Source organism: Antrostomus carolinensis, unplaced genomic scaffold, assembly GCF_000700745.2.
Source record: "Antrostomus carolinensis isolate BGI_N321 unplaced genomic scaffold, ASM70074v2 scaffold107, whole genome shotgun sequence".
Classification (NCBI taxonomy): domain Eukaryota; kingdom Metazoa; phylum Chordata; class Aves; order Caprimulgiformes; family Caprimulgidae; genus Antrostomus; species Antrostomus carolinensis.
This window is the reverse complement of record NW_010326389.1, coordinates 1-17,033: the sequence shown is the minus strand read 5'-3', so window position 1 is coordinate 17,033 and position 17,033 is coordinate 1. Positions and strand designations below refer to the sequence as shown.

At 34.8% G+C, this 17,033-nt stretch overlaps 1 protein-coding gene across 1 annotated transcript in view; it reads right to left on the bottom strand.

Annotated features, from left to right (window-relative positions):
• Window positions 1-8,339, bottom strand: part of GPM6A (glycoprotein M6A) — a gene marked incomplete at its 5' end in the record, with an annotated part of 37,065 nt that extends 28,726 nt beyond the window's left edge. Inside the window, one exon of the mRNA XM_029085846.1 lies at window positions 8,131-8,339. Coding sequence (XP_028941679.1) covers window positions 8,131-8,339 — 209 coding nt within the window. The remainder of the gene's footprint in view (window positions 1-8,130) is intronic.
• Window positions 8,340-17,033: the final 8,694 nt, after the last annotated feature.

Below are 17,033 nucleotides of genomic sequence, written 5' to 3'. Positions count from 1 at the left end.
CCTCTTGCTCCCTGGGGTCCTGATCCTAAGAGGCTGTGAAGAGACTGAGATAGCAGCCTACCTCCTCAAGCTATCTCAAACTTGTAGAAACAGTTTTGCAAATGTGTTTTTTGAAGAGAGACAAGATATAAGAGGATGTTTGCAAGCAAGGAGGTTTGCTCAGAGTATGCAGAAGCCATGCCCATGGAATATTTTTAAAAAGGTGCTCAGGTTCTCCTGCCAACCAGCTAGGAATGACATTTTAGTATAAGTTCATGACATTATTCTCTTAAATAGACTGAGCAAAGAAGATGGTACCATGAAGCAAAGAGGAATTGTTAGCAAAGGGAGGAGACAAGCAAAGGCAAACTTCAGAAGGAAAACATACAGCCAGCAGGAAGAAAGAAGGATTTATTAATAATCATGTACTACCTGCAAAGTAAGACAAAAAAAGTCCAGGTAACAACATAAATGAGGTAAAAGAAACTGAAATATCCTCACTGTGGAGAAGAGAAAAATGAAACTAGTAAGAAAATGTCAGCATAGGTCCATGGTGGATTTTTCTGCAATCAGGTTAATATAGAGACTAAATTTCCAAAGTTTCAGGTGGAAAGAAAAAAAAAAATTGCAGTTCAGAATCCTCAATTAAAGTTTTTCAGGAAATTATAAAAGAGGAGAATTAACAGTAGACAAAGGATAATAGCAACAAAGACCTAAAAGTATTTTTATTAAAGTAAAAATAAAACATAATAAAAAGAAAACAGCATCTGCTGATTTTGTATTTCTGGAATAAATTTTATGTATAATCATACAAATAATTTGCTCAAAACTAAAGCCAGACTGTTAGGATTATATAAAGAAAAGGCCATTATACTATAAAATGCAAGTTACACTCATTCTGCCAGGGCCAGAATTTGTTATTCTGCTCTGAACAGCAGCTGATGTGACATAAGATCCCACTGATTTTAACAGGTTGATTTGGGGCATACATCTCTACAGCTATGCAGAATACAATCCTAAATCATCATCCTCTAGAAGTTTGATGGTTGCTTCCTTCCTAGGAATGGGACAGTTAAGCTGAGATTTCATACAGTACCCTAAAAGCGGTAGAGAATTCACAACCTAATGGAAGAGAAGCAATAACAGTGTAAGCCACATTTCTGCCCTGTGAATCTTGAAATAGGAAAGGATTTAAATAATTTAAATAATCATTAAATATTTGAATCCAAACCACAAAATTCTGACTATTACATATGGATGAAGCTGCTTCTCAAAGTTGTTTCTGATAATCTAGGCTTGTTCTGTCTGTTCACCTCTAGCAAGACTACTTTTTTAGAAACTTTTTTAAAGATGTTAATTACATAAAGTAATCTGGAGCCATCTTTACCTGAAGAAAGCTAAAAAAAAATTGGAATTAGTGCACAGTAACATCCAGATTTCTGTTAGAATTACACTATGGTATTGTGCACTATGGGTATTGAATTCCCAGGTAAACTTCCATAGAAATAAAGTGTAAAAGCACATCACAGGATTTGCAAGTATTTCATTATTATGAATGTAAAACACAGTAAATACTGATAGTGTGACTGAAAACTTGATGCCAAAACTCCAGACTGGGATGGTAATAGTTAATTTTACCCTTGCATACACAGTAGACACAGGGGATTACATATCAAGCTATGATTTCTACAGTACTTAGGGGAAATAAGATTAATTGAAAATTATTTGTTGTCACAAAAGAAACTACACGTATCAATGTAGTAATATTCAGGAATTTTAAGGATAGTTTCCAAGCATTGCATTTGCAAAATACTCTGTAATAAAATATTTTTGATATTTATAACTATTTTCAGGTACAGAAATTTTTTCAGATACTTTGAGGTATCAAATTGACCTAACACAACAATAAAATCTATTATCTAATAACAAGTATACTTTTAAGAAAGTATACTTTAAAAATAATTATCATTTTATAAGAACCTTTTAATTCTGATTTTACAGATATGAAGCTAAAAACATACTCCCTAGATAATATATTAATTTGATATATAAAGTAAACTATTGTTTAAATAACTACTTGGATACAATTACATAATCAGGAGTATGAAAACATTCCTCACCAAAAGGTAGTACACACCTTCAAAAAGGCAATATGCATCTCAAACAAAGGGCTGTACTAGCCCAGACTTCAACCATAGGCAGTCATCCTACTAGTCTGGTATATGCAAACTATGTACATCTCCACTTCTTTCCTGACTATTCTTCCTGTTCATAGGCTCAGATAGCTGAATTGGTGCCAAGATTAATCTTCTCCTTACAGAACCAGTGGAGTCACCTGCCAGGGCTCTTTAAGACGGTTGCTGTTTCCAGGCAAACTATGACACAGCCCTGCATAAGCTAGCAATTATTTGTCCTGATATAGAGCCTTACATGTTTTGCTTCCCATAATACAAATAGTGTTTAAAACATAATTTAAGTTCAAATTTAAAGAACACCAAGCTTTTGTAAGAGAACGAACAAACCTGTATAGGGAAAACCAAATTAGTACTATTGCATACTGAGTAAATGACTAAAACAGAACCATCCCATGGTTTAATGCCAATATTTACAAATATTCTTTCATATCAGCTAGCCTTTACTACAGGTCTCATTGTAATACTTTTCACAGTATTCCATTAATATTAGTGTAATAATATTAATGATAACAATATTGTTAATGGTACTAATTTTTAACTTGTGATAGCTGCAAAGCCAACAAAACCAAAGAACAACATACATTTATCTACTTCTCAAAACACTGTTTTCAAACACTAAGAGGGGGGATATAAAAGCTTCTATGCGTGCTCTTTTGTTTTTCCTCAAAAGGAAACAGTTGCACATACATATGCGTCTACTAAATAATATCCTTTTAATAAAAAATTACTATACACTGAATAACAGAAAACTTATCAGCAAGCATCAAACCTGGACACAACAGCACCTGAAACACAAGCTTTCACATTTTAAAAGGAAGGAAATTTCTATCTGTAAGATAGCTCCAGTAGAGTGTCTGTGGCACTTCCAACAGAGAAGATAGTGGCAACAGATTTATAGATTGTAACTTCATTTAGTTTACTATTTGTTTTCACACCTTTAAAAGGAAATGAATTTACAACGACCTGAATCAACTCTGACTGTAGTAGGAAAGTGTTGTTAACGTTTCTATCAGGAAGATTTCAATTTTCCACTCTAAGAGTGTGATTCCCCTGTTTCGTGGCCTATATATCACAAACATGTGACAGATGGCACTAACTGGCCTTGCATACAAAAGAGAAAGAACTGTGAAAAGATGCTGTTGGGAAATACACCAAATGTACCTTGTGTGACTGATTTCCTAAAAAACATCTTCTGGAGTGTGTTCCAAACACCAGAAAAATAAAAAAATCCAGCTCATACAATACACATTTGATAAGCATGCATCTTTTTCTGCTGACTTTGGAATCTTTAAAAATCAGTAATTAAGTAGGCTAACCCAGTTATACTCAGTGCTTTACCTATATAGTGTTCACTGCAGTTTTATTAAGTTACTAGAAGGACTGAATACCACATCTGCTTCAAGCAGATTACTCAGTTTCAGTGAAGCCAACAGAGCTGTTAAACTGCCAAAGTGGGCAACTTAAACCATTCACCATTTACAATTAAATTGTCATAAACGCAATTTTTGGGATAATTTAAACTACCATATTTATTTTCTTAGGATCTCTGAAACACAAGGAATTAAAATAACCACTCTACATCCACTTAAGGAATCCATATCCCAAACAACAGCTTATGAGTTCTGTACATTAAATACTCAAACAGGCATTTCTTTACTTGTTGGGAAAAAGAAAGGAAAAAAAAAAAAAAAAGAAAGAAAAAAAAGGAGCTACTGTTCTTGACTATGTTGATCATAAAGCAGTCTGGGACTACAGGGAATGAAGTTTCACAAAAGTGATTCAGAAAGCAATATAAGTAGTGGTTAGTTCCAATGAAAAGGTCACTCATTTGTAATTCCAAATGTTTTTTTATAACCATCCAATTTATTAAAAGTTCACGGATTTAGAAATTACTGTGTAAAGATAGAAGAGTCTACCAGTCTACCTCATTCAGTTTTGTGATTTTTGAAGATATGCTATCTCCATAAGGAATACCTGTCTGTAAAGTATGTGTTCTCATTAATTTGAATACATCCAATTTAATTAGTTTTCAAGAGTTTAGAGTATCATTTTTAGCTGCGTCAACCTGAAGAAATTCAAGTCAGGTTTTAATCCAGTACTTTGAGACAAAATAATTTTTTAAAAACTCATTGTTACTTTTTAGAAACTATTGTTTCTAGCACCCTTTTATAGGCCAAATTTGGTTTTGTTTTTTTTCACCCTCAAGTTTCTTAACTGTAACTCTTTGCTATAAAAGCACTACCTCTACTCCACCAAACATCTATCCAGGATGTCTCCAATACCTCAGAATTATTGACCATGATCATTCCATATTTTAACTTGGAAAGAAAATCATAAATTTGAGAAAATTTATTTAGCTGTCTACAGTTCAAAGAATTTTAAAATCAGCTGCAAAATTTGCTCTTCATTTTTTAAATTATAAACATTTGCTACTTATTAGTATTTCCAAAGCAGATATGAACTGCAGGTGGTATACATTATTTGAACCTGGATAAGAGTCTGGGGAGCTGGAATTAGGGACCACGACTATTCTGCAGGGCCAGCACTCAGACCACCTCTTCTTTTCCATGAGGCTGCTGCTCTTGGTTGAACGCCCAAGGGCAGAGCCCTCCAAGGAGACTTTGCACTTAATTAATTCACCTCTCCCCAAGCAGGGAGGGCACCACGTGGAACAAGGGCTCCCCGTGGGACAGCCAGGGCCCATCCCGGCACTCTAGCCAGAGAGCAGGGCAGTCAGGGGGTAGCCAGGGCAGGGTGAGTCCGTGGTGATGGACTGAGAGACCCAGGTTGTGCTGAAATGGGGCTTTGGATCATGGGCAGGTTGAGAAGAGGCCAGACAGGGACAGTCAGGGCTGCTGATGCCCTCAGGGACATTGATATGGACATTTCTGAATAGCTTTGTTGGATTTAGGTACTTTGGCTTTTATTTTAGGCACTTAAAGAGTGAAAGAGTTTTTTAGATCTTGTTTATGCCCTCATTATGCCCCTTCTCCACAGGGGTCCACTGCTTCTTTTAAATGCAATGAGTAGCTTTATAGACAAAGATAAAACATACAGGGTGGCTTGTGAGTTGTATTTGAGATCAGAACAAGTATAGCTGTGGGCACAGTTAAAAAAGCCCTTATCTCTTGCCACCCACATAAGTAGCTCTCAGATAGGGATTGATTTTTATTCTGAATGACATTTCAAATTCACTGTGCTAATGAAAATATAGACAGAAACCATAAGCGTGATTAAACACAATCTAACACACTTCACTCCACTGCAGCATCTGCCTAGCATGTTTATCACAGAAGGACAGACTCCAGGTCAGTTTGAGACACTTCATAGCACTAAAAGCAAGAACGTGTTAAATAAGCTTTGAAATTATCATTTAGTAGGGCACACTGTTAGATTTTTTTTTTTTTATTCTTATTAATTCTAATCAGAACAATAAACAACTAGGGTTTATTTCCATTTCAATATTTATAAGAATGTAGGCACTGCACTGTTTGTTTCTACTTAAATATTTTTTCTTTCTGCTTTTTGGCCTTTCAAAGCAATGTAACTACTATAGGGCTTTTGTACCACCAGCTGTTAATCAACAGTTGCGACAAGATATCGAGTGTTTCTTCTCACTATAAAATTATTTTAAAAAGCAGAGTAATATCTATTTAAGCAGGTGGAAAATGAATATGTGCAATTTTATTTGAGAATCACACAGCTTATCCATTTAAAAGCAATGGCTCATCTGTTTTTAGTCAAAATATTTGCTCCTCTTCTCTTTAAGACATAACCGTAGAAACATCTTTCACAACTGAATAAACTAAAATATTGATTCCAGTAGGTCTGCAAAGGAAGGAATTGGGTTTAATATATCTTTCAGTAAACAGAAAGAACCCTCAAACAAATTAAAAAGCTACTGGCTAAGCCAAGTAATTAAATGCCAAGAAAAAAAAAATCACCCCTTTACAGTTCCTTAACCTTTTCCAATGAATTATATGCATTTGAACAGTCTCCTGACTGATATTTTCACTTAAGTATTTGACAGAGGGACGCTGGAAAACTTGCTATGAAGAGAAAGCATCGATTTGTGGCTGTGCTGCACTAATGGCTTCCTAGGGACTAATAAAATAAGTTAAAGCCTAATAAAATGACTGATCTTTCATTCAGGATAACAATGAACCTTAGCCACCAAGTCAAGTCAGACCCATTATTCTAAGTGACAAGCCAAAAAGGCAAAGCAGAAGTCACATACTTCCCATCAACCCAATATATTATTATAGAAGAACATCTAAATTCCTCAGTCCTAAGAAGAAATTCAGATATGGCATAGCTGTGACATACATGTTTGGTACATTCTCCCTTCTGCCTACTCATTCCACAAACAATACAGCTAACATTCACAGAGGAGCTTTGGAAAGGATGTTGATAATATATCACTACATAAGTTAAAAGAGATTTAAGATTCTAACTCTATCAATCATGAAAACAGTGGTACCAAGTCAGATTAAATATATATATCTTGTCTATTTTCCTATCTCAAACAATGAACTTTAAAAAGTAAGAGCAGGCAAATTGACAGGATAACCCCCAATGCTATTCTAGCCTCTGGGACTTCCTGAGCTGGGTAAGTCTCTATGTCATTAGAAACCATCAATGGATTTGTTTTCCGTGATTACCCAGTATTATTCTTAAACCCATAGAAACTTTTGGCATCCACAATATGCAACTAGCTTCACAAGTCTGCTATACAACAATTCAAGAACCATCACTTGTTTTTTTCTAAACCTGGTACCTACTAGTTTCTTCTGATATCCCAAACTTCTTGTACTGGAAGAGAAAGACAATCTAACCTTGCATACCTTATTCATAACATTGTGAATTTACAGATCGCTAGCCCAACAGCTCTTAGCCATCTTCTTTCTAGATTGAAGTGTCCTACTATACTAAATTTTTAACCATATAGCCTCTGTTCTATAACTCTAATCATCCTCTTTTCCCTTCTTTAGGGCACCAATATTGTTCACAGTATTAATTATATGAATAAAAGATGGATTTACACAATGGCATAAGCATGTTCTCTGTTTCTCTATGATTGTCCCTGTAGTTCCTGGTACTTGGTTTGCTTTTTGATGACTGCTAAGCACTGAGCTGCCATTGTCATAGAACTATCCATCACAAGAGGTCAATGTTTTGATGGGTGATCAAATCACTTTACTTCTCAAAAAAATATTCATGAAAGAAAAGGCTTACAAATTTGAGGACAGGATTCTTCAGCTTTAGTTTATGACCATTAGCAGCCAGATAAGAATCTGGATTTCAAATAACTAAGAAAATAATGTTTTAAAGAGACTAGAAAATATGCCATTTAATTTCAGTTTACAGTAAACTACTTTGTTAAATGTAATTAATTTACCAAAGGGAAGGAGATGCTCAGCAAAACAAAGGCCTTCCAGAAATGGGTTTTCAGGAGTAGCAAAGCATGAAACCTTCAAAACAGATAAATTCTAGGAAAATGAAAGGCAATAGAGTTTTGACATTTCAAGTCTCAGCGTTCTGGAAAACTCTTCAGTTACTTCTTTATTGCATTTATTCCCAGAAATAATCTGTTACTTGTTACACACTCATGCTTTATCTATTTAGAGTATAGAGATTTTTTTTTTTTTTACACTTTTCAGCAAAGAAATTATCACAGGATAAAAAAGGATAAAAGTAAGCATGCATGGAACAGATTCATCCATATTATACGAAGTAATGCTTAGTAATAAATTGGATTATAACTATGGGATATTAAATAGCATTACAAATTACTTGTAAATGGTAAAAATATCCACTCTGTCAAAACTTAATCTACTGAGCTTATCCAAATCATCCTTTGATTTTCATAACAACACATTTTCTTGAGTCAAATTTTTATCTCCTGTGGAATTTTTCAGTTTTAAAAGGAATCAGTTAAAAGAAATTACTAACTTACATGGTAAAGACATCAATAACATCCCCTGCAGCTCTTGTCATCTCAAAGTAGGTTTGCAGAATGTTGACAGTTCCTGAAAGTGCTTCATGTCCACAACCACAGAACAGTGCAACTCCAGCATACAGTAGGATCGTAGCAATCAAAGATGCATAGGGAATACCTCCCAGGCATTTGATGCAACACTCAAAGCACCCTACAAGAAAATAAAGCTATGTGTCAATATACTATATCAAGAAAGCAAAAATAAAACTTTTACTTCTGAGAAACACTTTTGAAAATTGAAGAGAGATTAGGTCAAATATAACAACCCATATTATCAGAAAATCTATGGAAGGGCATAGGTTAATTCAATTTCTAAGTTTTCTCAGTTGCTACTTGACCTATTAAATGTAGGCATGCCATCTGATTAACATGAAATGTTAACAGTTAATTCCTTGTACACCTTCATGTTTTTATTCAGAGCAAGTTAAAATGTTAAGCCTTGGTTATACCTATATTCACAATACCTGTTGCTCACCTATCGAATTACTGAGCAGGATCCTCAATAAGAGGAAAACCACAGAAAGAAGATATCCTGTTCAATTCCTTCCATCACTATAGGCTTATTCATTTTTTTCATGTGTACAGTGCTGACAACAGAATTGTTCCTGCCCACAGCACCAATTCTTTATGCATCACTCAAATACCTTGCAAGAATAAATTAAGATATACACTAAAAAGGCACAGAATTAGACACAATTACAGAAGTTGAATTTTTTTCTCAATATATTTTACCCTATGCAATGTTTCTTAAGTGAGGGCAATTGCTCTTGAGTTATGCAAGACTAACCTTTTATCTAGTCATCAGAGTGTCTAAACCAATGCCAAGTTCCACAACAAACCCTCTCCTCAGCAAGGGTGCCCAAGTTTCTGGCACTATCTTGCCTAGTTTGTCAAGTAGTTTCATGAATGCAACATATCTGACTCTTCCAAATCTCTCCACTCCCATAAGGACTTTTATAGCCTGTAGAGCCCTTCCTATTGCCTTCTGGAAGGACAGAGAACACGGGAACTGCTGGTTGAGGGAAGGCAAACCTGTATTGACTCAGTAGCCAGAAGTTTTATTTTCTCCTAAGCATTACCCGTTTATACCAGAATAAATTAATACACTAAACACGTACAAGACAAAACAGTCTTAAAAAATTGGAGCAATTCTCAACTATGTATGATACTTGTATAAAAATAGAAAGAAAAATATAGCTTGAGACTACTTTTGTTTGAGGACACATTAATATACCACAGCCAACTGCAAAATACCAAATGTAATATGTACAAACTCATATACTTAAACTGCTGCCAAAGTCTTTCTAAGTAACCTGGTGTACAAGTCACCCACCTCCAGCAGCCATCACGCACCTGCATATGGGTGTAACACCTTCCACCCTTCCAATACTTTGGTAACAGTATTTTATTTATTTTCCTTCTCTGCACCTATATGACACTGGTTGAAGGATATATCCTCCTTGCAATTCATGTCATCCTACTGTACTGACAGTAGGCAGCTTTCCTATTCAGCAGCCCAGGGCTTTGAACGTCCAGTGATCACTTTGTGTCTTTCTTCAGTGGTTGTTGGACTATGGGGTTTATACCCAGGACACTGGTGGACTTTCCATCAGTGGGAACTCTTAGGAACAGACTAGGAAAATATATAAAAGCTTTTGGAGTAACTAATTCGGCACACAAATAAATATAGGAAATCTCTTAAATTTTCTTCAGTCCTGTTTTCTAAGATTATCCTTAACAACAACTGTAGTTAATTCCTCAGTGTTTAAAAGCCTAGACAAATATTAGAAAAAGATCCTTCGATGGATAACATAGGGAAATATGTAGTTGTATGATATCAGAGTTTATCACAAAATATCCATTACCATTTTCAGCACAGAATAACAACAGAAAAAGCCTCAGGAAACTGGTAACACTGTACATCTGTCAGCATTATATGAAAAAATAAAGAGAGGGGAAAAGATAACAATAGGGTGATACTGTGAGCAATGTCTGAGGGCCTGTAAAGCTAAAGATGAAAAAATAAGGTAGACCTAAATATTTACAGGGACACATGGACTGTAAGAAGATTGTTTCTTAATATTACAATAGCTTGGGGCAGGGAAGTGGAAGAGAGATTTTGTAGAGATTTCTTTTTCATCTTCTGAGACAGAGGAAGTGGGAGGGAGAAAGTTAAAGTGACAACACAGGAAAAAAAATAGCTAATAGTCTGAAACAGAATAAATTTAATTAAGGTCACACTCACATACAACTGCAGTATTTAAAAGTCTGGGTACTGTTATCTGGAAACGGCTGTCTGTGCACTGCCTCCTGAAGCTGCTGCACTTCACATACTAGGTCCAGTGAGAGCTGAGTACACACTCAGACATCACAAACTACATCAAAATTCATGGAGAGTAATACTACTTTTAGCTTGATGATAGTGAAAAAGTTCAATACAGTAAAATAGCATAACATAGTAAAAAGAGTATAATACTATAAAGAGATAACAGATACAATAAAGTGCAATAAAATGAAAAATTTCATCAGAAACAAATCCCTTTTTTTTTCCAATTGAATTAGAAAAAATTCCTCCAACCACATTAAATTTTCAAATAATCAGGTATTCTCATGGCCTCGCTCATTTTTTCAGCTCTTCCATAGGCCTACTACCTTTCTCACTACTTACTCCATGAATAACACTAGAGTTCCCAGTGTTGTCAAATCAACTCAAAACTAAAGAAAATCGGTGAATGAGGACTAAGATTTTAAAGTAGGTATCGCACTTTATCCATACATCACAGAAGGTAATGTGCTGTAGGTAACATTTGCTACAATTATTTTATTTCAACTGTTCAGAATGTGAAAATAGCTGTTGAATAACATGACAATAGAAATGTTATTTTAACTTGCATGATGATACTGAACCACTGATACAGAATGTGACTCAGCTGTGCCTTCACAAGGCAGTTAAAGGTGAGACAAGCAGTCATTCACGACTCTGAACACTGTCTTCACAAGGCAGTTAAAATGTACAGCCACAGAAATAATTACTAGGAAAGATAAAAAAGATTGTATGCTCCTTTGATGTTTATTTTCACCTGCAAATACAGTTTTCGGTATTTTTCAAGCAGTTCACTCTGCACAATAAGCTTGTGCAATATAATTCAGCATTTACTGTTCTTGTTTTGCTTACCTTTTCCAACATTTTCCCTCAGGTAAAAATCTAGATCTGCTGGGACAATGTATTTTTACATAAACCGTAGGAAATAATCAAAGCCACTTTTCTTCTTTGCAGCTTTCAACGTGAACTGTGCTGTACTTCCTTTTTTATTTTATTAGAAATCATCCCACAGAGAAAATGTAGTAATCAAATACAGAGAAGATGACAAGACAAGGAATTTTATTTTATATGGATAAAATAAAACTCCAAACACTGGTTATATTCAGCTATCAAAATAGTGCACATTAACATTGCATTACATATGTCCACCTTCCAGTCAGCAGGGATCTCATAGGCAACCACCTCTGCTCCTTTTAGTACAATTATTACTGTCTATATCAGAAACACTCTTGATATAGCTATATAAACTTTAAAAGGCTGGTAAAGTGTTCCTTATACAGGCAAATCTGTGCAAACCTCTTCTAGTTTATGCTGCTTTTTGGGTGCAAGTTTTCTAACATACTAGTGCACCAGTCAAACATATGCTGACTCTTTTCTGTTTATACAATCTCTTCTTCTCATTAAGAAGGCAAAAGATTTAGATCTTGAGCAGAAGCAGAAATTGTCCTTGTGATTTACTTGCTGATTATGGACACAAATTGCACCGCCACAACAATTTCTTTGTTTGTATGTTAGAGATACATGAACTCTTTCTCCTCAGTGCAAAGCAGGACATATAACTGCCAAATAAGAGACAAGCCATTGCTGGACAGTACATTTTAAAAAAAGAAAGATTCAGGGTCTACATCTCTTGCCACGTAAATCTGTGAAAGTTAAGTTTAAACCAATTATATCAGAACCAGTTTCAGAATACAATACTACTGTCTTATACATAAACTGTTAGGAAAACCCACCCACCCCAGATTTCTATGGAAAAACTAACATGGAGAAAACATTTTTTTTTAAATATATATATTAAAAATAAATAAAAAATAAACATAGAGAATACAAAAGGATTTTCTGGTTTTGCTTTTTTCCTCCTTTACAATGCATTTTCAGCTAGAATATCTAGGATGATTAATCACAAATAATGGATTATCTGTGATTACAGATAATTACATTTCCAATGGATCAAGCACCTCTGAAGATCATAAAACATTTTAATGACATTTTTTCCTAATTTATTTTTCTTAAAGTTTTTTTCTGCCTAATATTAGGAGACAGGACAGCAGAGACCAAGGAAAATGCAAGAGAATTGCATAAACTCAAAATGGAAACAAATAAGAAAATCTTCTATGCCTTCCATGCCTGGCTAGGCATGCATTTTTTCATATCTAAATTTGTACCACTTGTCATACAGCTTTCATGGCCTATCAACTCAAGCACAGTTTCACAGACCCATCATGAAACATGCAGATTTAGTTCTGAATTTTATTAAGCTAGCCTTAACATCAAAAAAAATCTCATGTTATTCAACATGTGTCCTGAATTCCTGATCTGAAACTGTTCTCCAAGGCATCACAGCAGAGCAACAGGCAGAAGCAATCCATCTCCCTTGATATTGTCCCAAGTACAGAAGACAGACATTTGAGATGTAGCTTAACAAAGGTGCAAATAACAGGAAGCAACATTTGGGATTTAATCAGCAAAGGTCATCCTTGTACTGTGATCTGGAAAAACCTGTTCAAGAAGTGCTGTGTACACACTTGACACGATTGCCCTCTGTGTCCCAGGGTTGTTCATGGGAGACATCCCCCCTCCACTCCTACCCTTTACCATTATACAAGTCCTACTGGAAATTAGAAGAAAACTTTATCCCCTTGCTATATCAAACACTAACAACTAAATTGCCTTTCTTAGTCTTGCTCAAGAGAGGACTTCTCCTTCAAATTAGCTTTCTATGAGAATGTTTATGATTACAGATATACCTATCAAGCAACTAAAATTCCTTTTACCAGAAAAAATAATTCTAGATCTTGGTTGCTAAGATTACAGTGGAAAAAATAAATAAATAACTGGTATTTTGATTAACCTGTTATAAACAACAGGATATGCAGAAGAGCAAGAATAATGCCTACAAAAAATCTCAAAAGGATTTTCAGGAAAAAGGCCAACTAATTGCAAGAAAATACGAACCAAATATGCAGGTATCCTCTTACACATTAAATTCTGTATCACTGCTGGATCTACTTTGACTTGTTATCTTCTCAGTGTGGCTGGATGTTAGCTAATTAGAAATCAGCTAATACCAAAAATGAAAATGTTATTCTTTAGGACTTTACAGTCATTCTGCAGTTAATAATTGCATCAGTTGCTGCACTCAACATGGGACCAAGGCTAAGAGGAATTGTAAAAAGACTTATGCTTATTTAGATGCAGAATTTCTCAAACTAACTTGAAATAACTAAGATTGTGCATTCTCACAATTACTTTAATGCATGCTTCCTAGCAAGAAACCTACTGGCCAAAATACAACTTTAAGCAGTGTCGATACAGTCTGTTTATGCTGGATCTTGAAGGCAACTCCCACAAATCCAGCCCTTCATCAGATGCCTGCCTTTGTATTATCTTGCATTAAAAAAATCCCAGAAACCACCTTTGTGCACTGGTCAGGATAACTCTGTTACGCAGGGGAGTTATATGAAGGATCAACATCTCAGCAACCTGCAACCAGCAGCCGCTCTATAAGGTCTCAGGCCTCTAAAATTCTCCCTCTGTAGAAATATAACTTCACACAGTTCATCCAATAACAAAAAAGGAAAAAGAGGACACCTTTGCCACAGCCATCCCAACTGACTGTGCTCTGATTCTCTAATGGAAAGCTTCGTTCATCAAAAGGATATTACTGAAGTTACTTGAATGATGAACATGGAAAGTCCCCACCTAGACAGGACCCACACACAGGCCAACAATAATAACAATGTTGCAGCATAAAAATCCACAATTTTCCATCATATTTACTACTGCATTTTGTCTTTAGGCTATACACAGAACTTTCAGCAACACAAACAAATTATAAAATCCTTAAAAGGTGCTTCAAAACAAAAACAAAAAGAAAAATGACGTAAGTGTAACAAGTGGTCTGAAAATGGAGCCTTATGAGACTGCACAAACTGAATGTGTATGTAAGGAACCCTTTAGTGACAAAGAGTGCACAATTTGACTGCCATCTTTAAAAGCTTATGTGACTAAATGCTGAAATAGTTGAAACAGAAGCAGTAAAGGTGAAATATTTGATCCTTCAGCATAATTTGAACTCCAAAACATATTTGGAAACTCCTAAAAGGCCTTTTTCCAAACTAATTTAAGTCAATTTTTGGTTAGAAATTTTAGAATTGTAAACCAGCTTAGGTCAGTAGTCCAATGTGAATTCAAATGTCTCATGGAATGCAAGTTTTTTTTTTTCTTTTTAGTTTGCAAAATCGCCTTGTAGCAACACCAATATTTATTAAAACAGAAAATTGCACAGAAAAACTTTTTTCAATGGCAAAACTACTATGACTTTCAAAGACCTGATTTACAAATTCATTTAAGAATTCATTTTTAATTCTTATTACATGTGCAAACTGTAAAGTTCTTCATTATTTTCATTCAAAGTATGGGGATCTGTATATTATATGGCATTGTAATAAAATATAGTACGTGACACAACATCCCTCCCTCCTTAACTCATATTGATACTCTTGTTCTGAGTAACAGATAGCAATAACAATTAAATCTGAACAAGGGCAACAGAAATAGTAATTTTTGCACACCGCTTAAAATTAGTTATAATTTCAACCAGAACAGTTTCTTGTTTTCATTAAGCACTCTAAACTCCAGTTCAGATTGTAATGTTTAAAAAACTGCATTCATTAGAGAAAAAACTTAATTCAGCAAGAGTATTAATAATCCATCATGGCACCTTCTATATCAGAAATATAATTTAGATTTGCATTTTCTTCATATGCATTGAACATATTTCTTCAGTTGTATTCAAGGTAATTACATATCAAATGGATTGCTTAAATGGGTTCCAAATAATTCAGTTTTAATGCACAGTGGTAGTAATATTAAATATGCTGTTTAGTCAAAGAGAAAAAATGTTATTTCAAGAAGCCTGCAATAGAATAACACTGAGCCATTCAAACAATGGTATTTAGGAAATCCACCTGTCAGAGAGAGATAGCATTTGTGTGTTATCATCAGCTGATATAGTAAAGTTTCAAAGCCAAATTAAGATGTATTTTTTATCTCAGCTAAATTATATTGAAAATCAGTTTTCAACTAAGTTTAAAGACATATCTAACATAAATAAACATGGTTTTAATTCTCATTAGAGCACATAGCATGGGAACTTAAACAGTAAGTGAGAGGAGGTCCTTTCTTTCTTCTAAATTAGGAGTCACATTATGTACTTACTTATCCCACAGATAACAAACATGCTTCTGTTTTGTTTCACCCTTCTTAACTGCACTGAAATCTGGAGGAGGAAAAAAAAAGGGCTACCTACAGCCTCTTTTCCTGGGTGACTGAAACACAGTTGCATATGTATAAATATACACATATATCATACACAAACACTTCTATTATGATGTCCAACATGAAACAGAAAGAAATGAAAAATTTCTGTTGAATATATCTAAAACAGTAAATTTGAATTAACCAGCATATACAATAATTTCATCCTGCCTTTCAATGGTCATACTTCAGCAATACTCAATGGTGGCAGTACATAAATTCATATTCTGTCATACTGGACTGTACTATTTATCAACCACCAAATAGCTCATTAACTTCCTGTGTTGCACCAAAGTATTCTGCCAAATATTTATTGAACTTGGATAAGTTTATAATTAATGCTGAGAATTGCTAGATATCATACATTAACAAAAGGACTGGGTCACTGTGAAGTAACCCACCTGATTAGTACCTTCCAGTAGAACACAGATCTAAGCTATTGTGACATCAGAGTACCAGTAGCTTGGCAGTAAACTCTCATCATGAGTCATGATCAAAGGTCTAGACTTCACATAGTGAAGGCACATTCCAAGCTTTGGCAGAGGCTGCACAATATCTTAAAGAGCTACTCCACATTTCTTTCCTACTCCATAACTCTTTAACAGCACAGGGAAGCTCTCTTGGATTGACTGGAACTACTTTTTTAAAGCAAAATGTCTCATTCTGATTGCCAATTAGTCAGAAGACTAGCCTTACTCTTCCTCACTTTATTTTTTCTTCTTTTTCTTTGACAGACAGGTAAATGATCATCTTGCATGCTGTATGCTTCCTTTAAGGTATCAGTGTCACTTTTCCCAGCTCTGTCAATTGTGATTCCGACAAAGAACTAATTTAAGCAAAAACTCCTGGCTGCACATCTCACAGCTTGTCAAAGAAATTGGCTCAGTTACTATTTAGGCACCTACACAAGGCTCCATTTAGCAAGGTATTGAGCACATGCTTGACTGAAAACATGTGGCTTGTCTCATCAACTTAAAACCAAATTAACACTGTACCTTCAATAAAATACACAGAATAGATAGGCAGATAGACAGAAATAGGTGACATCACACCAGAATTATTTCTAAATAGTACAGCCTCACCATATACCTGAATTCATTGTTTTCATGGGTAAACATCTATGAAAACATTTAATTTCCACTAGTATAACTGAGAGGAAGGAGTAGTAATTTAGGGACAGTTTTAGGTCAATTTGTTTCATAGATATATATATAGATAT